The 26,601-nt window shown below is 36.6% G+C and overlaps 1 protein-coding gene across 1 annotated transcript in view; it reads right to left on the bottom strand.

The window, feature by feature from the left end:
* The window catches only part of SMC1B (structural maintenance of chromosomes 1B), a 34,852-nt gene that overhangs the window by 7,204 nt on the left and 1,047 nt on the right, over positions 1-26,601 (bottom strand). The window contains exons 2-19 of the mRNA XM_069806924.1: positions 25,565-25,753; positions 24,895-25,007; positions 23,522-23,725; positions 22,895-23,133; positions 22,185-22,443; positions 20,555-20,695; positions 19,348-19,430; positions 18,116-18,323; positions 15,228-15,413; positions 12,742-12,921; positions 11,558-11,704; positions 10,791-10,928; positions 10,176-10,292; positions 6,989-7,095; positions 5,160-5,301; positions 3,553-3,698; positions 2,361-2,514; positions 823-921 (exon numbers count right to left, since the gene is read on the bottom strand). Of these exons, the coding sequence (XP_069663025.1) occupies positions 823-921; positions 2,361-2,514; positions 3,553-3,698; positions 5,160-5,301; positions 6,989-7,095; positions 10,176-10,292; positions 10,791-10,928; positions 11,558-11,704; positions 12,742-12,921; positions 15,228-15,413; positions 18,116-18,323; positions 19,348-19,430; positions 20,555-20,695; positions 22,185-22,443; positions 22,895-23,133; positions 23,522-23,725; positions 24,895-25,007; positions 25,565-25,753 (2,852 nt within the window). The remainder of the gene's footprint in view (positions 1-822; positions 922-2,360; positions 2,515-3,552; positions 3,699-5,159; positions 5,302-6,988; positions 7,096-10,175; positions 10,293-10,790; positions 10,929-11,557; positions 11,705-12,741; positions 12,922-15,227; positions 15,414-18,115; positions 18,324-19,347; positions 19,431-20,554; positions 20,696-22,184; positions 22,444-22,894; positions 23,134-23,521; positions 23,726-24,894; positions 25,008-25,564; positions 25,754-26,601) is intronic.

Below are 26,601 nucleotides of genomic sequence, written 5' to 3'. Positions count from 1 at the left end.
TACCCCACTCATCTAATAGCTTTAACTGGAAGCACAACAAAACAAAAAACTGCGCTCAGAGTCTTAGTTCTCAGAATAAATTTACTAGATCCTAAGCATTGTTCCAGAAGACCTTTAAAAACAGACAACAAATTCCCTTCAGGCTAGAAGTCCGAGTTAAAATACAACATAGGAGGAGGATTAGTTGGTTTCTCTACTTGTTTTGTAAAGGAAACCTTTGAAGACAAGTTCTCAATGAATTCTTTGAGCCAAGCTCCAGTGATGACAGATTCATCCCTTACTCTGTACCTAGCCTCTGACATTTAATTATTTTCCTTACGATTAAAAAGGAAAAAAGAAAAAATTTACAAAAAACTGCTGAGAAAACATGACTTAATGGACTGTTACAGAGGGAAATATGGTAAGTCTCAGTCTCTGAACATACTACAAAGAGAAGGTGGTACAACCCCCCCCAGCAGCCAATCATGGGTTTCTAGAGTTTTGAGTCATTAACCTGTAGTGTTGGAACTTAAAGGCAGAAGGTAAAGGAGGAAGGAAAAATCAGAGTTATATTTACTATTTCTCCATTCTATTTTGATGGTTTAGGTAAGCTTTAAATTAGATTTAGTTATACGGGAAAGTGACGTCTCCAGAAATCCCATACATTAGTGCTACGTATGATTGCAAAACCAGAACACAAACACACGTGCACTTAAGCCTAACAGTGCTTTTAATAAGTTTCATTTAAAGACTAGGGTGAAGAATAAATAATTTCAACCACTAAAGTATTTTAAATAAAGATAAAAAACTCAATCTCTACTAATTTCAAACAAAAAAGATTACCTTCAGGTCTTCTGCTAGGCTGCTGTAGTCTATCTGAATTGCCTCTTCCCTTTCATAGATGCTTGATGTAGTCTGAGTGCCTTCTGTTTCAGTTCCTAGCTATAAATATGAAGGACATTCTGGTTCAGAAACATGACAATTGATTTTTAAACTGTTAAAACAATACATTAAAAGGATATAAAATGAGGAGACAGTGGTAACATGGTATGAGGTAAACTTATTCCGTAGTTCCTCCCCTAGCCAAAATGGAGTGAACAGTTAGTTAAGACCTTATCAGTCTAATTAAAAAATGCACCTTTTAAACGAAGATGAAAGCGTCAGCTAATTTCAGTTTGAAGCTAAGATGAAAGCACCAGTAATTTATTTGTAATATATTTAGAACAATGTGCATACTGTAAATCTCCTGATTGGAAAGATTTACGTTCCCAGGATAATTCAATTGCCTTTCAAGGAAAGGCTCTGAAGCGTGTAAGTCAAGGCATTTCTTCCACTCAGTTGGCCTCAGAAGAAATGAGTAGCTTCAATTCTGTACAGCATAAGCAGAGTATCTTCTGGACACTGTAAGCCTGGATTTCAAACAGCTACTTTCCCTTGAATGAAACACATGCTGCATGTCGTTATCAGTCCCTTTCCCACCAAGATATTCTCTCAGAACCAAATCTTACTGGTCTTCTCAGTGATATTAATTAGGAATTGAAGTTGTTATTCCTACTACACACCTCCTTGGTTTCATCTCGTCCTTATTCATAAACAGCAAGAGCTGAGCTGCCTACATACTCTGATGATTAGCAGTTCATGTCCTTTCCCTTCAAAGACTGCCTCCCTCACTGCCTTCATTTTGTCTTCTCACCCACTCAATTCATATCTATCCTCCAGCAAAAGTACTCTTCTAAGGAATGGGCTCAACAAGACTCCTTCCAAACTTACAGACTTGTTACAAGTCCTTCAAAACCCATAGCTCTTTTTTGTAATAGTGGAGAAAGTTTAATTTCTCCTCACAAAAGATATGCTGGAAAAAGAGGGAAGACTGAGAAAAATAATGAGGGTAAATCCCCTGATAGCAGGAGTATTTCTACTGTAGTGTATCCCTGATTTCTGTGAGGATCTACATCTACTGAAGAGAAAAGGTTGATTTTAGACAGGGTTTATATTATGGATGATTAACCAAATACTATCTCAGTCCATGCACATACCATAGCTATTTACATTTCTGAACTGACCCGTGTGTTCTCTTACATATGTGTATCTAGAATACTCCTTCATACAGATTTTCTTGTACCACAGCAATTTTACATATTTCACAGGAATACATTTCAAGCACAAGCAAAAATACTTGCAAACAGTAGTCCCCTCTACAAAAAAAAACCCCCAAATTATTCTCTTGAATGGATGAGGCCTGATCACATGGAAACAATGTATTTATTTTAGCATTACTGTGCAAGACAAACAGTCCTATAAGGAAAAAATAAGTATCTTTAAATTCAAGACTGAAGAATTGCTGCTCCATGGTATCTATCTTCTGTAAACCTTTTAAATACCTCTACTTCACTGATGTCATCCAGTGATCCAGACAGGAGTTTTATTTTCAAGTCCTGCAGCTTGCATTCAAGAAGCATATTATGTCGTCTTAATCTTTTCTCTTCCAGAGAGGTTTCTATAGCTGTAGCTTCCTTTTGTAATTTTGTAGTTTCCCTACATACACAAAAGGCACAAACCAGTTGAAGAGCAGAAGCATTGCTACCAATAACATCCACAGCCATATAGCATGAAAAACAGTTACTAAGCACAAAAAGAGGGCTTTTTCCTCTATAATCCCTACTAAACATAAAGGAAAATAGTACTCAAAATGGTACATAACTTCTTCCATCTCCTTAATTTTCCCAAATTACTAAAGAGGGAGCTGGGAACCATGCACTATTCTAGCACATCATTACCCTACTTGAAATACACCTCAATTCTTTGCAACAAATTCATTTGATAGCATCAAGTTGCTAAATAAGGCAAAGACATTAACAGTCTTATATTGTTAAACTTACACACTAGAAAATTAATTACTAGGCATACAATCTATGTTTATGTAAAATTCCACAAGTCTATGTTCAAAAATTATTGTCACTATGGCAAGGTAAAGACTCCTGATTAACAGACATTAAACATATCAACAATAAGCAAGCATAAGAAAACCAAAGTATAAACTGTCCCCAAAGCTTTTGATTTAGAAGAACAGCAAGGACAAAATAGTGACCTAAAATTAATATTAGTTTAAGGTATCCAACACTTGAAAGGCCTAGAGAAGATGAGGACACTGAAATCAGGAAAAAAAGCCTTATTAACCGAACCAACTATACAACTCAAACAGAAATATTAAGCTACCAGCAAACTTAATGCCACCTGAGATCAAGTTATAAGCCAATACATGCTTATCAGAAGTCACTACATATTTATCAGAAATCACAACGAGACCTAACACTAGGTAGATAATAAGATAATATTAATTCCATATGGTATATGGGATGGCTCATGAAATAATCTCATTCGCATTACTTCTGGGAACTACATACGGAATTAGAAACGCTTTTTAACTAATGCATACTGTAAATGTAAGTTACCATGTCTCTAATGAATCTTTCACAGGAAAACAGACCAAGAGAAATTTAAACATCTGATCACTAAAACTCTTCTAAACATTATCACATCAATAATTTTCCCAGGAGTACAATTAGTAATTACCTATTAAGAGTTAACAATCTCTTTCTGAACTCTTCAGTTTCATTTTGGGTCTTTATAACCTCAGATTTATGAGCACTTAATCTATCCTTAAGATGTTGCTGCTCCTCCACAATTTCATTCACTTTTTTTAGAAGCTTTTCCTCATCCTGCAGGGAAATATTTACATTTTTAAACCTTCACCAGAAATCTTGATATGGAACCTTTATTATACAGAAAGAAGGAGTTAAAGTTTAAACCTGTTACAATATATTCAAATGTGTTACAGCACAAAATCTGAAAGGCACTGGGAAAAAAGTCTGTTACAGATAGGAATATCCAGATGTTTTGTATACATAGGCAGAGACAGCTCCGGATTTGTGACTGTACCGGACTAAACTATACAGCCATCAAACAAGGCAGGGATCCTAGAACACCTAAGATCTGTAGGCTACCCCCTTTTCCTCAGTTAGTCCCTTAGCGCTGCAAAAAGGATTCCATCTACTGCACATCTACAACATATTTAGCAACACCTAAGGTAACCTGAAATCATTTAAGAAGTATTGTTCATTAAAGATAAATCCTGAGGTAATCTGCAGAGAACAAAGAATCTGTGGCAGTACATTAGAAGAGTCTTTCCCTATATAACCCATACCACTGCTAAATTGCTAGAAATTAGGTGCTAGAATAAAGCAAACCTAACGCTACATGCATGAAGACATGGTCCTTAAGAGACTAGTATTATGGCAACCTAATCAAGACTTACTGCTGTTGCAGTATCCAAACAAAGTACCTTCAGAATTTAATACAAACAATCCTTCTCCAGGACAAAAATATCTGAATTTGCTCAAAGTCATATTTCAGAAGAATTACGCACACGGGCATGAAGTTAGACATGTTTTTGTGCATAACTGAATAAGGGTCTATTGTTTTTCCTCAGTATCAGAAATACATGTCTTCTAATGTTAAAATACAGAGTTCAAATGATGCATGTGGGGTTTTTTGCCCACTTTGGAACAGTTTTACATTTCACTTTTGTTTTTTATTCAAAGCACTACTACACATCTTTCCTCCTTCACTTTGCAGTGCACCATAAGCATAGTTTATTTAACAAGCAACATTAACACAACAAAAAATTACTTATGAATAAAGAACACTATGAAGAGGAATCTATACATATTACTTCAACTAAAAATCTAAATTGGTTTTCACAGAATTATTTTAAGTCTAATGTGCTTCACAGCCACTAATAAAGATGCAAAGCACCAGAGTTGTTTATTATTACTTATAAAATCTTCTAAAGAATCTCAGCCACATGCTACTAGTTTTATCTGTAGTCATATGCTGCCTTTTCATATAAACTAAACACAATATAACACTGTACATACAGTAATCCCAAATTTATTTTTTAAGTAAGCTTATTTTTAATAATAAGTACTCCAATATGACAGGTTATGCCATGGTGAAAATTACAATATGCAACTGCAATTTTAACATTTACAAAGTCAACACTGAATTAAGCTGTAGAAGAATTACTCAACAGCATCAACTACAATTATTCAAAATTGTAATTCAATGCACTCTTTCCTCTCAGCCCCTGACAGAGATAGAGACAGATATTTTATCATTACCTTCTGTAGTTCGATAATCTCAGCTTCATCTTTATGAATGGTCTCCCTCAACTTGCTGACTCTGTTTGTTAATTTTTGTAGATGATCACGACTATATTCCAGCTGAACTTTTAGTCGTGTCTTCTGATTTTCAAACTCCACTCTAGTCAAAGTACAGTATTTCAAACCAACACTTACAAAGCAGGCTAGTAACTGTGATTTTAGGTTATTACAAGATACAAAAAATGCTATCTTAATAGTCAAAGTGAAGAACTTCTACGTGAACACAAAAATTTGCATACATTTGGATCATCAACTCCACTACACCACATCCTGTGGATATACTGGAAGTTACAAAAATACAGTGATAATAGTTCAAAAAATACAATATAAAGATACTATATGGCCACATTCAATATGGAAAGTGACACTAAGAGTTCAAGTATCTCAGTATGAATGATATACCTGTAAATGATGCAGAAATGAGCTGGGCAAAAGCTACACTGATGCTGTGTATTTATCCAACACCTGCACTCCCTGCTCTGCCTCTGCAAGCTGCCTAGTCAGCTGGCATGTATGTTTATCTGAATATTATAAGGAATGTATCTCAGTTGGGAGCTGGCAGTTAGAAGCATGAGACCAGAGCTTTTCAAGCCATATTCAGCCTTGCTTATCACCTCTCAGTTGAGGCCTGTATTTGTTTATAGGGGTACAATGGCAGAAACTTCTTCATGTGCTGCTGTGAGAAAGGACTGAAGTAAAACTAAGCAGCTGTTTACAGAAAGGTCTCCTCTCAGCTGTTACTGTCTGCCTCTGAGCTTCCAAAGTGACTACTAGTGCTCCATCTGCTGTTCAGGCAAAAAGGCTGGCACCACACCAGCTCCAGGCTCTTTAGACCTGGGCAAGAAGGCACCATAGCACAGGTTTACAGGACTAATGATGGCAAGTTAGGGCAAAAGCAAGGCCAAGGCTGTATGTGCAGTGTAGCATAAGGCCATGCAAAAAGCTCCTCCTTTCATTGTTCTATTACTAACTTCTTACACTTCACCAGACTTCAGTTCTTGCAAACATAAATAAATGATCACTTCACCCAGCAGGTGCTGTAACTGCAACCAAATGCACTGCACTACTACCTCGCTGCAGCCCTAGCCAAAACCATACGTTTGGACTAGTTACTGAAAACCAGTCACAATATCTCAGCAGCTGAAGACATGGCTGAAAAGAAAATGGAGTTCAGTGCTGGCAATTACACTAGTCATGTAGAAAAGGTGTATTTATGCATTTCCTGGCATTATTTAAACTATCATCTGCCTGAAAACGCCTGTAGCACAAGAAGATAGATCATTTTAACATTCTCATTCTTTAAGATATAAAGTTGTGGTCCTGTGACATATGCCTGTTTGAGTGGGATACCTGTTGAGGTTGCCTCTGAGATAATTAAGATTCTGTTTTCCTTAACAGTATGTTCCTATACCGAATCACTGCATCCTATACCCAGTTCTCCTTTAAGATTTTTGATACACGAGTGAGCCTTCATGCCATCCTCAATTTGTGATAGAGCCATTTTTCTACATGGGTTTTAGAAAACTATTCTTTTCTTTATTTTTCTACAATAGCGCTACTAAAATAGTAAATTTTACCTTTCAAGTTTCTTGCAAAATGTCACTGAATATTACTGTCTAATACACCCAAACCATAGCAGTGCGACTACTAACCAATCCTTGCAGTGATGATATAACCTTTTACAGTCTTCTAAGTTTTTGTGGTATTTCCTGTGATGGAGTTACTCATTTACCAGTGTGCTCAATCTAATACAAACCACTTTTTTACATTTCAATTACAAATACCACCTTCTTTTATCAATCTCCTCTTGTTGCCTCACATGTTCTTGTTCATACACACGAATATTTTCTATCCCAATTTCTTCACAGAATTCCTGGAACACAGCATCTTCAGCCTTTGAATAAAGAGAAATGGAGCAAAAAAATGTTTATGCTATTTTGCAACTCACAGAACTAAACATTCAGACAATCACCTCATGCTACAGGCTGGATTTTCAAGGTACTTTAGGAAACAGCAAACTGAACTAGAAATAATCCATACTTGAAATTTTCAAATAACATTTTCAGTACAAATGCCAGATAGAAGGCACATGATCTGCAAAGAGTAACTCAGATCTAAGCTCTTCTTGACAGGACCTGGTCATTCCAAAGACAATTAAAGTAATCACAGTGTAACCAACTTCCCTGGTTTTGTCTGTTCCCAGTCAACCGAAGAAGAGACAGCTGAATGGTATACAGGACGGTAATCAGATACACCAGGTTTCTTGGTGTAGTTCAGTTCTTCATTTTAATCCTTTCAAGGAATCCATAAATATTAATTACTATGTTCCATTTATAGCAAAGCCACAGCAAAAAAACTGCTACAGAATCTCTCATTTCCTAATTATACAGTATATGCTAACAAAAGCTTCAACCAAAACCAGTCCTAAAATTTTAATGAAAAATTTAAGCAGGCTTACAGTAGGCACAGTGTATATGGCAGGACTGAACAAACAAATAGCAGCCGCCTACAGCATTTAAAAAGGAAACCCAATGGACTGAACAAATTTTTAAGAATTTTACAGGTCAAAACCCAGTACTGTTTATATTCTTTTGGTATGCACGCTTGTTTAACCAGATATCAAATACTACACCAAATCAAGTTATACTATTCAAGTAACACTACTCTTTGGAAACTGATGACCAGCCTCCATTTTTGTTTGTTTGGTTGGTTTTTTTTTGCAGAACAAACAAAAGAAAAGCTCCCTGGATGTCTGGAATTCTTATAGTCTAAACATCAATGAGTTTCTCAGTGTTTGTAGATGACAAACATCTGCACTCCCTCACGCCTGCATCACAAGCAAAAGAATGAACATGCAACAGTTTTGGCTTCTTTTTACATGCAGAATTGCAGTCATAGATTAATCCAAGAAAGACTGATGAGAATGGGTCAGAGGCCAGGAACTAAATTACACACATACTAGACACCTCAAGTAACTGCAGACAGTGGTGAGGCATCTCTCTTTTTCTAAGAATCTGCATTTACACAAGCACCTAGATGCAGGGCTGTGACTTTTCCAGGTAAAACTGCAGCACCACTCTTCCACAGTCTGTACCAGATTTCTTTGTTTGGCAAGAGTAGGAACAAAGGCAGCTTCCAGAGAGTAGTAGAGATGAGATGCTTATTTCTCAGACAGGCCAGAGTTACTGTCTAATCCAGTAGAACACAGTATGAAAACCCTCTTGGTATCAGATTAGGCTTTACTACTGTTCACTTCACAGAATGCCATCAGTCTCTTCAAGACAACCATGCTTTTGAATTTGGTGGCTGTCTATACAAACTGTTCTGGGTACCATCTGAAGATTAGAGAATGATAGGGAAACTGATGTATGAGATGGCAGAACAGTCTACAGAAAAAACAGCTGGGAAATCTAACTGCTGGATCATGTATCATGGAGAACTTTTCCTTTTGCTGATAAAAAGCAGAAAGGAGCAGGTTCTAATGACAACAGCTGTTTAGTATCATAACAGATAATGAATTTGGACAGGTGGGGATAGCACAAGGTCCATAAGCTCTGCATCAACTACCCTTCAAAAAAGAGGGAGAGCAAAGATGACTCAGTTATATCATGGGCTAGCTCCATCTTCCATGAACTGGACTCCAAAAGAACATAGGTATACAACAGTCTCAAAAAACCAAAACAACAAACCCCAAAACCACAACATCCAAACCCTACAAGAACTGCCCCCACCCCATCCCCCAAAACCCCAAACCTACCCCCCAACCACCCCCACCCCCTCCAACACAAAACAAAACAGTAGAATAAGGAATTTGCTGACAATAGTCATGCTCACCTTAACCATTCTCCCAGGGTAATCAGAGTGCACAGAAAATAAAGCACATACATTGGCTACTTCCCCAAGAAGTGAAAGGAATCTTCACACTATGCTGCTCTTTATCTACTTTTTTAGTATATAGTGGTGTATCACCTAGACATGATAGCTATAGAGTTCAGAACAAAGCACTCTAGCAGTGCTGAGAGCTGTTCTCAGCTCTCGAAAACTAGAAGTGGTGGATCTTCTCTTCTCCAGATGAAAAGGGATTGATAAATCATTTCCACATAGACACTGAATGGGTCCTGCTATGACTGCAGTGAGAATGATTTTCAGAAGGATAGTCACCCATACAGAGACCGTCTACCTAGTGGGTGCACTGATTACCGAGAGATCTGCAAATCTTGTGGGTGCATACAGAATTTAGTGTATGTACATGCTATCACAGATCCACGTTGGCCAGGAAGACTTCACATCAAAAAAGTTACAGTCTAGTCAGGCTACATAATTATCTCTCCACAAAAAAGGAAAGATCCTGTAACTACAGTTTCTTACAAAGAACTTGGACATTAGAGTCTGAGAAAGAATAAGCTGATGCTTACCGTATTTTACCCCGAGACCTAGACAATATTTTTCTGGTATTTGATCTACAGTGAAAGTTTGCACTGAGAGCTCTAAAGCTGTGAACTTCGATGGATTGTCCCTGCTCAATACTACAGAGAGTAAATCATATTTATTAGCAGAGCAGGAAGAGGTGGGGGGAAAAATCAACCCACCTTCTTCAAACTCAAAAATTTTCTCCCATGTCAAATGAAATTATAGTGTATATATTGAGCAAAGCTTAATCTAAAATTCAAGTAGATGGATTTAGTTGGTTGGGTTTATGTTTGGCACATAAAAGTCACAGAATTTTGATTTTAAGGAAACTGACTTGCAAAGCTATGATACGTTTATCCTAACATCCAAGTGCACTTCTGTTTACAGTTACCTTGGTAAAAAAGGTAGAGAAGGCAGGAAGATTGGTGGAGTAACTTACAACCCTTGTCGACAAAGTAGTTTACAAAGTAAAAAGTTGTCCAAGTTCTAAGAGTCAGCAGGAACAGAAAGAAGTTTCTGTAGTATAACAGCATAAGCTGTCAAAGCTATGATAGAAGGCATTACCTCATTAATTGTTTTCTGAAATTCTTCTATTTTTTCTCTTCTTTGTGCTACTCCCTCATTCAGCATATCATGCTGAGACTCAATATTTACAAGTTCACTTTCCAGTTTTGATTTTTCCTAGATAGGAAGAGATGAAAAAGATGGTAATTTTACTTAATAGGATGGTTGACTTTCTAGAAACTAAGAGACAGTTTTTGAGGCTAATTGTATTTTTCCGATTAAAAATATTGAACATTTTTTGACTCAAATGCCAGTTACCCACTATTATTGCTGATTTGCATGCAGTGATTATAGTTTTAATGAACAGAAAAGCAAATTACTTAAGTACCATTTGAAGTGCATTGTGACTTACAGACTTCTACAGGTTACTAAATGATAAGCCAAGCTTACCAGAAATTCAAATTTATAACCTCAAATAGTAAAAGCCTCACGTAAATTTCTTTGTAATCTTGGTTTTTATATTTTATTAATTCCTCAGTCATAACTGCTGTATGTAAAAGTTAAACTGGCTTAAAAAACTATGTAAGGAAGTAGTATTTACTTCACCAGTAATTACAGCTTAGGTAAAAAAATACTCTTATTAAATATGAAAATTATAAAGTCTTACTACTATACCGTGTAGAGATTAGCAAGATGTTTCTTTTTAATAAGCTCCAATTCAGTCTGTGAATATTTAAGTCGTGTCTGAATTCCGTGGCATTGAGCACCCAACTGCTTCAAATCAGCCTCCTTATGTTTGATCTTCATTAAGTTCTAGAAAAGTATTACGATGGGAGAAAAAACACTTAAAACAAAAAAGGTGACTTATTTGGAAATTACTCATTTTTCAGATTTACACACTATGTAAAGCTAGCCTCACTGACATAGGCCCCCATTCAAGGTAAATGCTGATAGCATTGGTCATATTCAACAGTAATTTTGTAACAGTTTTATTTCTCAAAAGAAAGCATATGCTTGCAAATTCCTAAATTCCTACTCCATCCCTCATCCAAAATAACTAGAGGTATGACAAATCGTTTTACACCAACAGGTTTTGGTCCGTGCAAATATTTTCATGTTGACAAAATGTGTCAACTTTTCCACTAAAAGTTTTCAGGTACTTTGAACAACAGCTTCTTCCTTGAAGGAACTTCTATCAACAGTGTTGTCCTGGTTCTCCACCTCTGTGATATGTGAGCCAACCCACCAGCTAAGGGCAGAGACCCGCAGTTTATTATTATTATTATTATTAACTAGAAGAGGATAAACAGCTACCATGTCCTATCTGCATCTTCTAGAAGTTTCCAAAGATACCTTTTTAGAAAGTCATCTTCCCATAAGCTGAATTGGACACTTTTACTCCTTTATGCCTTTTGCAGTTAAGTGCTTTTAAACAGACCTACCTTTAACTCGTTAATCAAGCTATCTTTTCTTTCTTTCATTTTATTAATTTCTTTATCATCCCAACATCTAGCTTTAAATCTTAAATCACTTGATCCTCCAGAAATCACTCCAGATTTCAAAAATAAAGTTCCATCAAGAGCCACTGTCTGGAAGAAAAAAATAAATAAATTAAAACTAAATAAATCTGAACAAAAAGCAGCCAAAATATCCCATGAACTAGTGCACCAAGATATGGTAGTGAAACAAGCAACAACTACATTTTAGTTGGACTCCAATTTTTTTTCCTGTTCCAAACCTGCCAACATGAGGTACATGAAGCCACAAAAAAAAAAAAAAAAAAAAAGGTCTGTTGTTTCTTGGCACTAGTCACATTTTGGTATTATTACAACTGATCGGAAAAGGAAATGAAATCATGTAATTTCCTAGTATTTAGGAAATTAATGAGACATTTGTGTATACACTAGCAACTTAAGAGGTTACGTCTGGCTCAGTAGAGCTAACCAAGCAATGTGATAATGAAGTGAAGGAAAACAAGTCGTTTGTAAACAGAAAGTGTAAATTGTAGTACACATCATGGGTGTTTTTGTGACTTAACTTGATTCCAAGTAAACATGATTTCACACTCAAAGTCATTTTAGTCAAGATTTTAAAAGGTTTCTTAAGTACATAAAAGGGCTTTACAGACTGTCCAGAGCAATAGATATATGGACAAGACAAATAAACTGCAGGAGGACACAGAGAAGCTTCCAGTCCTCAACACAGTCTATATCTACAACTAAGAAATTCTGTCAGGTATTTTAAAGAATTTTTGAAAGCATTTCTTCATAGAAAAGCTAGCAAGATAAAGTTTGTATTTTTAAATCAGACAGTTTTAAGAACAGGACTATCCCTCCTTCTTCCTCCTCCTCTTCATCACAAAGACCATACCAACAAACATACTAGGACACTAACTATCCTCTAATTTGCCTCTTTTTCCCAGGAAATCACTTAGATGTACTACCATACAGAGGAAAACATAATCATGTGACATATCTGGGGGTTTATTTATGTGGGAACAGACTAGACAGCGTAATACCATTCTGTGTTTATCTGCAATACTTCGTGGGATGCTTATAGAAGATTTAAATGGCATCAAATACATAACTGCAATGAAAAACATATGCAACAAAATTCAGCTTCTTACTTTCAACCTTACTGGTCCATCAAATGCTATTTGTTTTGCTTCTTTAACTGTTTCACAGATCAAGCTATTCCCACTCACAAACTGAATCACTTTTTTCAGTGGAGCAAATGGAGTTTGTACAACATCCACCAACATTTTAGCTCCTTTTATCTCTCTTAACTTTTCGTTGATTGGTTTAACCTGTAATGCAAACAAGCAGTGTTTAGAATCCATGTTGTAATAGCAAAGCATGTCTAAATCCGAGTGGTCTGGGGACAGGATGTACAGATCAACAGAATGGGGGTCTCAGTCGCTCTAAGACTAGAAATAGATCTGGTTTTCATATTCTCTGTATGCAATTAGTCCTTAAATCTATATAACCTGTTTCACTGTGCATGAAATGCACGCACATTTATACACGTAGCACGGGGAATAAACAAGATACAGTTGCAGGGCTTCTTGGGATCAGGGAGACATGGTGGGATGGCTCCCACAACTGGGCTGTTGCAGTGGAGGGATACAGGCTCCTTAGGAAGGACAGGCTGGGAAGACGAAGAGGTGGAGTTGCCCCACATGAGGGAACAGCTGAACTTCATGGAGCTCTGCCTGGGGAAGGATTATGAGCCAACTGAGAGCTCATGCGTAAGGATAGAGGAGAGAACTGATAAAGGTAACATTGTAGTGGGTGTCTGCTACAGGCCACCTAACCAGGAAGAACAAGGGGATGAGGCCTTCAACAGACAGCTAAAAGCAGTGTCACATTCACAGGCCCTGGTCCTCATGGGGGACTTGAGCCACCCCAGTATCTGCTACAAGGACAACACAGCAGGGCATAAGCAATCCAGGCAGTTCCTGGAAAGCAGTGATAATAACTTCCTCACCCAAGTGACAGAGTAGCCAATGAGGAGAGGTGCTCCACTAGACCTTATACTCGCCAACAAGGAGAGGCTTGCTGGAGATAGGAAGGTCAAAGGGAGCCCTGGCTGCAGCAAGCATGAGAGAGGAATTCAGGATCTTGAGAGAAGGGAGTAGGGCAAAAACCAAGCTCACAACCCTGGACTTCAGGAGAACAGGCTTTGGCCTCTTCAAACATCTGCTTGCTAGAGTCCCATGGGATCAGGCCCCAGAGTGAAGAGGGGCCCAAGAATGCTGGTTAATACTCAAGGATCACCTCCTCCAGCCTTAAGAGTGATCATCCCAATGAGCAGGAAGTCAGGCAAAAACGCCAGGAAGCCTGCATGGATAAACAAGTTGCTCCTGGCAAAACTCAAATACAAAAAGGAAGCATACAGAAGGTGAAGGCTGGGACAGGTAACCTGGGAAGAATATAGAGGCACTGTCTAAGCATGCAGATATAGTGTTAGGAAAGCCAAAGCCCAAATGGAATTCAGTTTGGCAAAGGATGACAAAGAAATGGTTTCTCTAAGTACATAGGCGACCTGGTGATACAGGATATGGAGGAGACTGAGGTACTGAATTCCTTCTTCACCTCCATCTTTACTAACAAGACTAGCCTCCAGGAATCCCAGGTTCCAGAGACTGGAAGTCTAGAACAAGGAAGATGTACCCTTCATGGAAGGGGATCAGGTCAGGGAATGCTTAAGCAAACTGAACATACATAAATACATGGGCCCTGATGTGATGCAACCACCAGTGCTGAAGGAGCTGGCTGATGTCACTGCAAGGCCACTCTTAATAGAATGATCATGGTAACTGGAAGAGGTGCCTAAGGACTGGAGAAAAAACAAGTGTCACTCCTACGTTCAAAAAGGGGCAAGAAAGAGGACCCAGGGAACTACAGGACAGTCAGCCTCACCTTGATCCTTGGGAAGGTGAAGGAGCAACTAATCCTAGAAACCATTTTCAGGCACATGAACGACAAGAAAGTCTTGGAGGAGTAGTCAGCAGGGATTCACCAAGTTCGTCATGCCTGGCCAACCTGATAGCCTTTCACAATGAAGTGACTGGCCTGCTAGATGAGGGGAGAGCAGTGGATATCATCTATCCAGACTTCAGTAAGCCTTTCAGCACTTTCAGCACTGTGTCCCATGAGATCCTTATAGAGAAGCTGATGAAATATGGGCTGGATGAACACACAGTGAGGTGGACTGAAAACTGGCTGAAGAGACAGGCCCACAGGGTGATGACTGGTGGCACAAAGTCCAGTTGGAGGCCAGTAACTAGCCATGTCAATACTGGAGCCAATCTTGTTTAACATCTTCATTAATCATCTGGATGATAGGGGAGAACGTACTCTCAGGAAACTTGCTAATGACACAAAACTGGGAAGAATGGCTGATATGCCAGATGGTCATGCTCGCATCCTGAGGGACCTCCACAGGCTGGAGAAACAGGCTGACAGGAACTTCATGAAGTTCACCTCCTAAGTGCTTTGCCTTAACACTTAAGCCTATTTTAGTTAAGCTTAAATAAGCCAACATCAAGATTTACAATTGTATTAACTTGAGACATATTCCTGACAACAGGAAAAAGAAAAGTGTACTTACATCAAGGTAATCCAAAGCAAGAAAAGTTTCAGGTTCAGCTCGTTCTTGTTTTAGGAACTGAATGCAATCTCTTGCTGTTTTTTCAGTGGCAGCAACGATAGCAGTCATGTATTTGCCAAATACCTTGGTAACAGCAAGCTGGTATTTTTTATGAATAGGATGACACAGGTCGAGCAGTCTTCCAAACTGAAGATATAAATATAGAAAAATATTAATATGTTATTTACCTATCAAGAAATATTTCCACATACAAGATACTGAAGTAGTAAGAGGAAAATGTGTTGCATATCTACCAGCTGCACTCTTACAATGGCTGTACATCAGAAAAAAAAATAGAAATTGTAGCAGTCAATCCAAATTGCAAAGTATGCCTTCAAAATCTGAAGGGATTTAATTTTTTCCCCGAGGTTACGGTTACATATCTCAATGTTTTACTCTGATTCTCTAGCATACACCTCTAGAAGTATGACAGAGTGACAATAGCAAAGTTAGCTAACCATCTTGTTTGGAGAGAAAGAAAATATCTAACACACAGTAAGATCTTTGAATGACAATAAGGTCTTAAATAAATCGAACTGTTAACTGCAAAATGGTAGCAAGAGAGGCACCATTCCAGTTTCAACCCAAAAAAGAAGTGTCTGCTTACTTTAATAGCATGAAAAGAATAAAAACTGCTTTTCCTGTACTGGATAGTCCAAATAATCAAGCCCGTTTTGCCATATACTGAAATAACACCTCTATAGATCGGAGTAATTAGTTCTTTGCTGTACACACTACCTAAAGATCTTTTGTTCCATTTCTGTAATTGTAGGTACAGTTGAACTTTCCATGAGCGATTAAATTCTGAAAGTTACAACCTGTGAATTCATGCAAGAACAGTTTTTCTGCTTGTTGATCTACTTTCCTACCCTTCTCTTGACAAATTTTTTTCCCTTTTCTGAAAAACAGTAGAAGCGAGGATAACACCACAAAGGTCTTTATTTAGTTTCCTGGTTTTATCACATGGTGTCATCTACTTGGATGTTTCTATCTGCAGCTCAGACATGTGATGTTTCAGACATGCAAAACTATACAGAGGATCTACATACTTTCAGACACAGGCATTTGAAGTCCAGATGGAATGCCAGATTTCTGTAAAACCAAATATTGACACAGCCCAACTGAATCTGTAACAATAGCAATCTTGCCAATTAAAACTACCAATGTAGGAACACCATTTTGAAGATTAAATTGTAAAAACTGTCATCAGCTGCAAAATTCACTTTGTTGATCAGACAAATCCATGAAAATGCATACGTCACTCATAATGCAGGAATCACATTGCTGCATGGCTATTCCATTATCTAGAATGTTCACCAACCATTACAAGAATGTTTTGACAGAAGAACAGAAGCTTTAAAATGGATTTAAGAAGTAAACATTTAGAAGCAGTATGCCATTTTTTGCCTATGAAATCCAGAAGACTGACACCAAGATTTCCTCCCGTTCTGCCTGAGTACTTAGTGGACTACCAAATGATGAAATGTGCCATGACCCTTCCATCCTGAGACTCTAATTCGGATTATGTTCAGTAATCTTGAATTAGTACACCAGAGTGTAAGGAGCAGCTCAGAAGCAATGCTGTTGCCTCACATACTGGTGTTGGGAAAACTATTGCAGGAACAAGGGTAGCTGAAGTAGATACTGTTAAGACTTGTTGTAATAGGAGAGTTTATGTAACCAATTTGACTTATCTAGTTTTTATTTGTTAGAAGCCGTCACATCTGTAAATACTCTTAAATTTGCAGCACCTGAAGCTAAACAACAGAAAACATGCTGAATACCATCTCTTCCCTAAGTCAGCATGGTATCACCAGTCTGATCCAGTTCTTTTCAAATAGGAACACAATGCAAAGAGTGAGCAAAAAGAGATATACCAATCATTTTTTTCATTTTTTTGGAACACCTTGTTAATATGGATGAAAAAATTCTGAATAACAGCTGAAGAGCAAATTTCTTAAATCTCTTGAGAAAACAACAGGATCAGACACTTGCCAGATTCTGAGGAGGTTTTGCAGAAGATGAAGAAGCAAAAAAAACAACAGAAAACATTTTATTTTTTATGTTCCAATAGCAGCACTAGGAAGCAGAGATATGTTGCCTTCTAAACATTTTAAAAAAAATTCCCTGCTGGTACATATCAACTGACTATATATGACTACATATATCAAAAAGGATTGACTGTACTGAGACATATTCAGAGACCAACTATTGAATTGATTAGAGTTATTTAGAAGTTCTTATTTGGAATGGCTCCCAGTGTTGGAGTAAATATTTTTAAGTGTCAAAAAAAGGTGTAAATATGCCTTGCAAAACAACGTCTGCTGACAATTCAGAATCAATACACAAAACACCTAAATTACTCTTCAGTAATGCCATTAAGTAAAATATGGTAACTGATAAGCAAAGACAGACCAGCTGGTAACATAAAAATATCATGTACCGAAGTAAAATTGTCCTTTGGAAGAAGTATTCTTTCTGGAATAAATGGTCTCACAGCTAACCTTCCCATTCATTTGTTCAAAATAAGTAAGTAAAAAATATGTTTGAGGACAGAAGAAAACAAAACCAAAACCAAAAAAATAAACAAACACCACAAAAATCACACGAGATCAAAACTATTCTTTGATGCAAGCAGTAATCTGTCTATTTCTGGAAACTGAAAAATTATGACAGTATATGCTACTATTCTTTCAGTAATACTATTTCACCAAGTACACTCAAGCAAGCATAAAGTTTAAAATAATATTCAAGGCAGTCCAATTTACTCTAGCTGCTTACTCAGTCTAAGGCAGAACTCTTAAATCTTAATCCTAAAATAAGGCATTTAAATGAGGCCATTCAATTACCACAGAATCCGGATATAGCCTTTTGAGACTTTCCAGGATCTCTGCTCTCATTTGCTGACGCCTTCCTTCATGGCAATCAATTTTGGCATTCTGCAGTTCACCAACTATTTTGTTCAATTCTTCCTTGACTTCAGCCATTCGTACTGTTGAATTTTCAATTTCCTTAGTTAGCATTTCCTCTTGCTGTTTTTTCTCTTCTAATGATTCACTTTGAAGGGAAGCAAAAATAGGAAAGCAATTTACTCTTTCATTTATACAAGCCTTTAGCTTATAAAATTAAAGTCATTCTGCAGTCATAGACTATGAAAATCTTTAAAGATTTTAAGTATCTATAGAATGCAACTTGTCTAAGAAGTAGCTTCTTATAGCATAAACTATTTTTAATGTTTCAAAACTGAGCTCAAGCGAGAGTTTTTGGCTGTGAAACATACAACCATACTGTTTTATCCTCCATCAAGAAAAGGTCTGATACTGTAAAACTAAGGACTGAGAATTCTCATGCAAAATTATGACTCACTACACAGTTACCAAAGTCACTAAGGCTTTTCCACACTCTACTACAACTACTTAAAGTAATTCTGCATTACACCAATCACAATGGGTCTGCTGCTCCCTGTCCATGGCAGAACCTTGTTCAGTACACACAGCAAGCATTAAGCCAAAGCACACATTACAGAAGCATACGAAAAGATAGGTTGGGAAAAAAAAAAAACCCCAAACAAAAAAACCCTTTGGAGATCACCTACTCTGACCTCCTCCACAAAACACGGGCTAATGCCAAAGTTAGTTCAGGTTGCTCAATGAAGGGCTTATATACCTTATTTCACAAAGAGAAAAATCAGGTAGAAGACAAGACCCAGGAAGCAAGAACTGAGCTGTACTCCTAATACTCAATGTAAATATTAACTGCTTCCTAGAGTAGCACAACGACAGAACTGCCCTGTTCTCTCACTCAGAATGTGTGCACTAATAGCCCCACACCCTACCTGTAGTGACATAATTTGCACACCTACAAGAAATCAGAAGCAATTATAATACTGTTTCAAACAATGTACTTCCTACTTTATTCTGACAGCTAAAGTACCTGAACTATTAATTAGAATTAGTAAGAATTCTAATTCTTATTAAAATTTGAAAGAACAGAAAATAATGAGAATTAGAAACCTGCTATGTTAATTTGAAAATATGTAATAAGCAAGAAATCCAATTAGCTTTTCATTTTTTAAACATACGTGCATATCTTGGCATATTCTTCCAACTTCTCTATTCGTTTCTTATGCTCTTCTATCTGTTCCATAGTCTGTTTTATGTTTCCCTATGCAATCACGAATAGCATGTGTTAAAAACAAGACAGAGGAATACAACAGTTTTATAGCACGATATAAAGCTCTTAATTCAGAGGTACGGAGATAGATATTTTCTTCCTTGCTAGTATTTCATGCTGAAGTAATAGCATCTCTTTTTCAATAGTAGATGCCAAATTGTACCATGAATAATAAAGGAAAATTAATTTATCAAGGCCATTACTGGATTTTTCATGTTCGGCTACAGTTCAGAGAAAACCTCTTCAGCACAAAGAATCACAGCACCATCAAAGAAAATAACTTTAAACATAGTTTTAGTGAGTTATAGGTTTTTAAAAAAAAAAAAAAGTGCTTTTCTTGGGCCGAGATTACTACAATCTTCTTCCCCAAGAAGAACACATGAAGAAGTTGACAGAGGTTCCAAAGTGACAGAAAAGCATTGTATTAAAAAACAAACCAACACTGAAACAAGTATTTTCAATTACTCAACTTGAATAAAAATACATTAACTAAAGCAAATTAAAGGGGGGGGGGGGAATTGGGCATGGTGACCAAGTCATAGTGAAAACAATTACTTATTTTATTGTTACATGTTTGGATCTGCAAGGATAAAAGAAATCAGAAACAAAATAACAGCAGTGATCTGTATTCACACCAAACACCCCACCTATGAAGTGCAATAAAAGAGTGGGCTCCAAGGAGGTTTTTCCAGCTACAACACACGTACACATAACTGACCTTAAAAACATCTCAGCAAAAAGGTAGCTGCAATCAAAATAAACCTCTAAAGGGTGTGAGTATCATACAGATATACAACAGTGGTAGGACATCTCAGAAAGAAAAACTGCACTTACAGAAACAGGAACTGATTACAGTTAAGCATATGTTCTGAGTAATTGTAAAATACTAGAGCTTTCAAAACCAAACCCTCAGTGTGGGCCCACACAACCATTTTTCTGAACAAATTTAGAAACCATTTTGCTAAACCTGTTGCAATATGAAAACTGAACTAACACTCGCAATGTATCTCCTTTGCTGAGGATTTGTTATGTCAAAGCATTTAACACATTTATACCAGGGGGGGGTAAAGAAACATTTTTCTCCTTAAAACATAATTCTAGCTTGATACAAATACCTCAACTTCTTGTTTCTTCCTTCGATTAAGTTTCAGCCTTTCTTGATCTGCTTTTTCCTCCCAACAAAGTGTTACTAGCTGCTGGGTTAGTGTAGCTACTTTCTTTCTTGCTATTTCCTTTAGCTCTTTATAGCGCTCCAACTGGACAAACAAACAAAAAAAATTAACTCCACTGTAAGTGGAAAGATTCATGTTGTTACAGCCTCAATGAGTAATTGCCTACTTTATCATACTTAAGATTATGAAACCACCCAATTATCCAGAAGACCTTCTAGCTATTAACTGCATTATAAAAAGTTGTATTTTATTTGAGAAAGATTTGACCCAAAGCTTATACTTAATGTTCTCATCTGCGGTCTCGTTTCAGACTTCTAATGACTCTTATGTTTCAGTAAAGTTTATAAAGTTTACAGTACTTCACAGTCAATCTTAAGGTTAACACCAAGTTTTTGCACAGCCCAAAATTAGTGCAAGTTTTGGTATTTATAATTACAGCATTCTCATGTTTGGGTTTTGGTTTTTTTTTCTTTTAAAGGTAAACATAAACATTTTAAACAATCCTGCAAAGTTATGACTAACTGACCAAATGCCACTGAAGTGCAGAGTAGGAAGATTCACAAACTCGAATAACAATCCTGCAGGTTCTCCATTAATTGATCAGAAACTACTTTAAGGAAGGGACAGTGGAGAAAAGAAGCTAGCACTTAGTTTTAAAAGTGTTTCTGGCCATATGGTTGCAAAGATAGCTTCTTCAAATGTGAATTTACTGTAAAATGATGCAGTCCTCTCCTTCTAAAATAACTTAAAATAGCTCGTGAGCTACCTCAGTTTTAGATTCTGACCCACAGTAGATGGTATGTATACTACCAAGTCTTGTTTCCATTTTTGTCGTTGTCTTGTTTTTTCCTCATTGAAGACATATTTCTGTACCTCAGCTCACAAACCGTTTCTCAAATATTACCCTCTCACCCTGAAATCCTACTGGATGTTTTCTATCCTATCTTCCCACAATGTACTTATGTGGGCTTCCATGAAGAAGGGAAAAAAAATTAAAAAAACCACCAACCCCAAAACACCAAACCAGAGAGAACAACCTAACCATGGATAATCACATGTAGCTATAATCCTAATCCACAGATGACAGTCAGTGTGTGCAACCCTTCTGAAGTTTCCATCAAACTCTTCTCAACTCCCTGTTCACTGAAAATTCACTGTTTCATCTAATAAGATTATCTTCTCACATTGCTTAGAAGATGCAAGTCACAGCCTAGGAGAGATGCTTACCATTTCCAGTCTCACAATGGTGAATTTATAAATCTCTATGCAATTTTCTCTCTTATGCAATTTACTTCCAAGAAGTGTTCCACACTTGGAACTTCTGTGAGATCTGACTTCCTCCCCCTCCCCACCCCCAGAAAGGAGACAGCCCAGTCCCAAGAGGCTGCACCATCATTTCTCTTCAGCCAATGAAACAGTCTCTAAATAAAAGTTACAATTTTGGTTTTGTTTGAGCTCAACAGCAAGAGATCACTAGAAATTACAGGTTATTGGTGAAACAATGGTTTCTCTGTTGTCAGTGGGGATTTTTGGACTTCACTAGCAAACAGTACTTTTTGGCCTCCCAATTCACCTGACTTTCTCCCAGCTCAATAGCTGCTGCTCTCTGTAGTATCTCCTCTTCAGCTTTCTTCTCAAATGCTCTCCATGCCTTCTCAATATCATTCAATTCTATCTCTAGTTCTTTTACGTTCTGCTTTTCCTTATCACAGGATTTCTCCTTGTCCCTTAGAGATTTTTTAGACATTTCTACTTTCTTGATTTGGTAGGAAGTGTTTTCCTTGGCTTTTATATAGAGGGGTTTCTGCTGAATCAGTGATGCTTCCAGAGTCCTAAAAAAATAAAACCCAAAGCAAACAAACAAAAACCCCAAGCAACCAACAACCACAAACCACATCCAAAACAACAAAACCACACCAAAAAAAGAAAAAGAACAACCCCTTCCCAACCACACATGCAAACAATCAGTTATCAACTGATACCCACAGATGATTTTTTTTTTTTAAATACCCACTGAAAACAGAAATTTAAGAAGTGAAGCATAACCTCCTAAAAATTTATTAGCAAACAAATATTTATATAATGAAATTATTGACAACCTGGGCATGGTGGTGGAGGCAAAAATCAATGTCTAGGTATTACTAAAGTAACTGCTACAAACTGAATTCCATAGCCTTGGGGTATCACCCAACTGCTTTAACAGGAAATACATGGCTGCCAAGCAATTCCCAGTGCAGACTATGCTTTAACTCAAGTATCAGCGAATCTGATTTGAAAACCTACTTCATTTCTCTTTCCATGTGCTGTTGGTCTCTGTTTAGTACACCAAGCACTTTTTTCTTGGCTCTGAATGCATCTTCTGCTGCAGAAAGAGATCGTCTCTTGATACTAGTCTCCTTATTCTTTTCATCCAACCTTTTTTTCACAAAGTCAATATTTTTTAGATTGTGATAAAGCTGGAAAAGCTGCAGCTGAATCCTTTCTTCATCCAGTTCCTTGAGAAGCATCTGGTAATGCTCTGCCTACCAACATCAAAATTTTATTCATGGTTTATAAAAAGGATTTTTAATCATTAAGAGTCTAATTTCAACTCCAAAGTGACGCAAGATGATGGACCAGTAGCTGTAATTCCAGTAACGTGCACTAGTCATAAAACTCAACGAGTAAGTCAACAATTATACTGGCAAAACTACACTTTCATTTATTTACATTTTATTACATGTATTCCTCTGCCCTTTTAAATTATACCAAGTTATTATATAGTATATGATACTTAAAAAAACACTAGATGAAAAACAGAGTTTGTGGTTTGGGTTTGTTTTTTTTTTTTAAGAAAACCTGTATTTAAGTTCATAAAAAATGTAAAATCTGAGATCTTAACATGCAAAAAAAGGAGTAACTTTGAGTTACCTCCTCCTTCTCTATCTTTGCTTGTTTGCGTTCTGCTGCAACACTTTTTTTCTTGTTATAATTAAATTGCGCATCCTCTTCTGCTTTCTGCATTTTTTTCTTTTTTTGTTCATAGTCTTCAGCATATTCCCATGAATTACTGATTTGTTCAAAAAGTTGAGTTCTCTCCTTCGGCTTCTTCATTGCAATTGATTCTACTGTTCCCTAAAACAAAGTTGCAAAAAAAAAAAAAATGCAGCACTGTAGATCATTATGTTGTCTAATGAATTTCTTTAAGAGCATATAGTATAGATTTATCTCCGGATATATTTATGGTTAACAGAACTGCATGGAAATACTTTTAGATTCAAATCCAAGGAAAAGTTTAGTACCAAAAGGAATATCACCTAGCCACCTCACTTAATTAAAGGACATCACTAAAAGTTTTAGAATGTCAGATATGGTCTATGAAAAACACCTTCAACCTGCACAATCAATCAATCAGTGAGCATATCACAATGACAAAATTAAATCTTGTTAGCCTCTTTAAAGGAACTGAAACTCATTTTCAATGAGAAACAAACTGCACCCCCCCCCCCCCCCCCCCAGTATTTCAAAAGCAAAACAGCTCAAATCAATGCACTAGAAGATTACATAACTCCCAGAGTTAATGGGCACACAGTTTTTGTCCATGCATTAGCTGCTCAAATCTTCACAGATCTGAAGGAGTTACTATTTTCAGACAAGTGTAGGAAATAAGTTTTGTGATTTTTATTCTATTTGTATAGTGGGGAAATGCCCTCATCATAGAAACTATTATCACAATAAGAATGCATATATAGGGTTTCTACAAAAAGAAAGAATCAGTTCTTCCTTGGGAATTTGCCACAGCAACTGTAAGGAAGACAATCCTGTGAAATATATTCATCATAAGTATATGGCATTTCTGACCTATGTTGTTAAATACTCGTGAACTAATAACCCAGTACAATTTTCAATCCCACAGTCTTAATAAAAAATCCAGTAAGTTTTCATGCATCTTGACCAACAGGAGTGTTTTAAGATAAAATTATGTTTTCCTAAATATAACAATCCTAGAATTTAATACACTAAACATTTATAAATAGAGACACACATTTTCATATATACTCTGAATAACACAAGTACTCAATTTCTTCCAGATTAGCTTCTGTCTTACTAGTGCACTCATGTACACACAAAACCCATTATTTCTATTTTGCAGTCTTGTAATTCTTCACAGAGATGAGAAAAAAAAACTTACTGGGTTGAAATTAGCTAAGGGTGCCCTCTTTTCTGTCAAATAGTAAACGTGTATTCCTATGAAATAATCATAAAGAAAATAAAAACTTCTAAGAAGTACCTTAAATGCTCACCTGAAAAATAAGACAATTCCTAGCTTTGACAAGTATGCCTACTTTTTCAAGCTCAGATATGTAAGTAGATCGGCTGACAGGTTTATCATTGAAAAAAAATTCAGAACAACTACCTAAAGGAGGAAAGGAAAAAAAAAAAAAAAAAGATTACTATAAAATGGTTACAACACAAAGTCCGTAAGAAAAGAACTAAACTAGTGGAACAATTTAACTGAGTGATTTCCTCAAAGAAGAAAATAGATTTCAATTACTCCCTTAGTCATTTCAATAATTTCATTTTTCTGTATGAAAATTCTAGTTGCATGCTTCCAAAAGGTATTGAGAGATGCTTAAGTGCTCATGCCTGCAGCTAGGTCAGACCCCATTTTCTAAAGCCTACACCATCTATATATTCTAAGTGAATATCTACAGATCAATGTACAGAGCAAAGAACATGTATTAATCACTTGTTTATTTTTTTTAACTTTGCACCAATATGTTTTTTCAGTTATAACACTTGGCTATCAAAATGCTACTGAAGGACTATAAGAAGTATTGCAAAACTCATGGGCTTAATCCTCTGAAATATGCAAGAGGGTTAGGCATTTGAAATTCAAAGTTGAATATTCTTGGTCTCCATTTTTTATACATTAGACAACAGAAAGTACATGCAACATAATCTCCTACCTACCACGGATAACTCTTGAAAATGTTTTTTCTTCCCCATCTTCTTCACAATATACTATCTTCACGCTAGCTGTAGAAGAAACTGGTTTTCCAACATGTGCTCCATGAATAAGTTCTCGAACACTTTTAACTCGCATATTAGATGCCTTTTCACATATCACAAAACTAACAGCATCCACTATGTTGGATTTTCCTTAAAAAAAAATAATATTGCTTTCACATGGCAGAAATGGAGGCATTTGATTAACAATTAACTAAAAAAAGATACAAAAAAGCAAAAGTTTTTATTAATTCTACTTCTAATTCTGTATTTCATTGAGACAAAAAATATTGCACATAATAAAGAAACACATTTCTAAGATATAACACACTGGCAGCAGATAATCGGCCTGTCTGTAATAAAAATCATCACAAAAATGATGTTATTTGTTCAGCCTTGTTGAACAAATTTTTCTTACCCAGGCATCTCCAGAGATCATTACTTAAATTGAGTGAGCAACATCATAATCCTCACTTGGTAGTTTCCTTCATCTAATGCAGTCAGTGAGGTTTGCTGCATAAGCACTCCATTGCATAACTAGAACTTTTCCATTGGAACTCCAGTGTTCTAAAAAACCCAAGTACTTTCCCAGATCCATTAACCACAGCAACAAAGTTATCTGATCATACTCCTTAGACAAAAATTCTCTTAACTGAATCCTCTTTTTGTTTTTCCCCTTTAGTCTTGAGCATTTCTGTTGACAGCTTAATTATTTCCTGCCTTCAACCTCTCTAAAACATCATGAAAGGAAGAATACTAGGGGGAAAACAGATAAATACTTAATTCAGAGATTACACAATATTCACAATTTTTCTCCCCGGATTCACCTATAAAATGTATTCGGAATTAACTGGAAGAGTACCTGGAAAAAGCATCCATAATTTTGAGACTTCCCAAATAAGGAACAGTGAGGACAGGATGATAAGGAATATGATCATAATGCTAAATAATAGTTACTTACATTCATAGATCTCACTTGATTAGATAAGTGAAGAAATAAC

The sequence above is a fragment of the Haliaeetus albicilla genome, chromosome 19 (assembly GCF_947461875.1).
Source record: "Haliaeetus albicilla chromosome 19, bHalAlb1.1, whole genome shotgun sequence".
NCBI classification, from domain to species: Eukaryota; Metazoa; Chordata; class Aves; order Accipitriformes; family Accipitridae; genus Haliaeetus; species Haliaeetus albicilla.
This window is presented reverse-complemented; position numbering and strand designations above follow the sequence as displayed.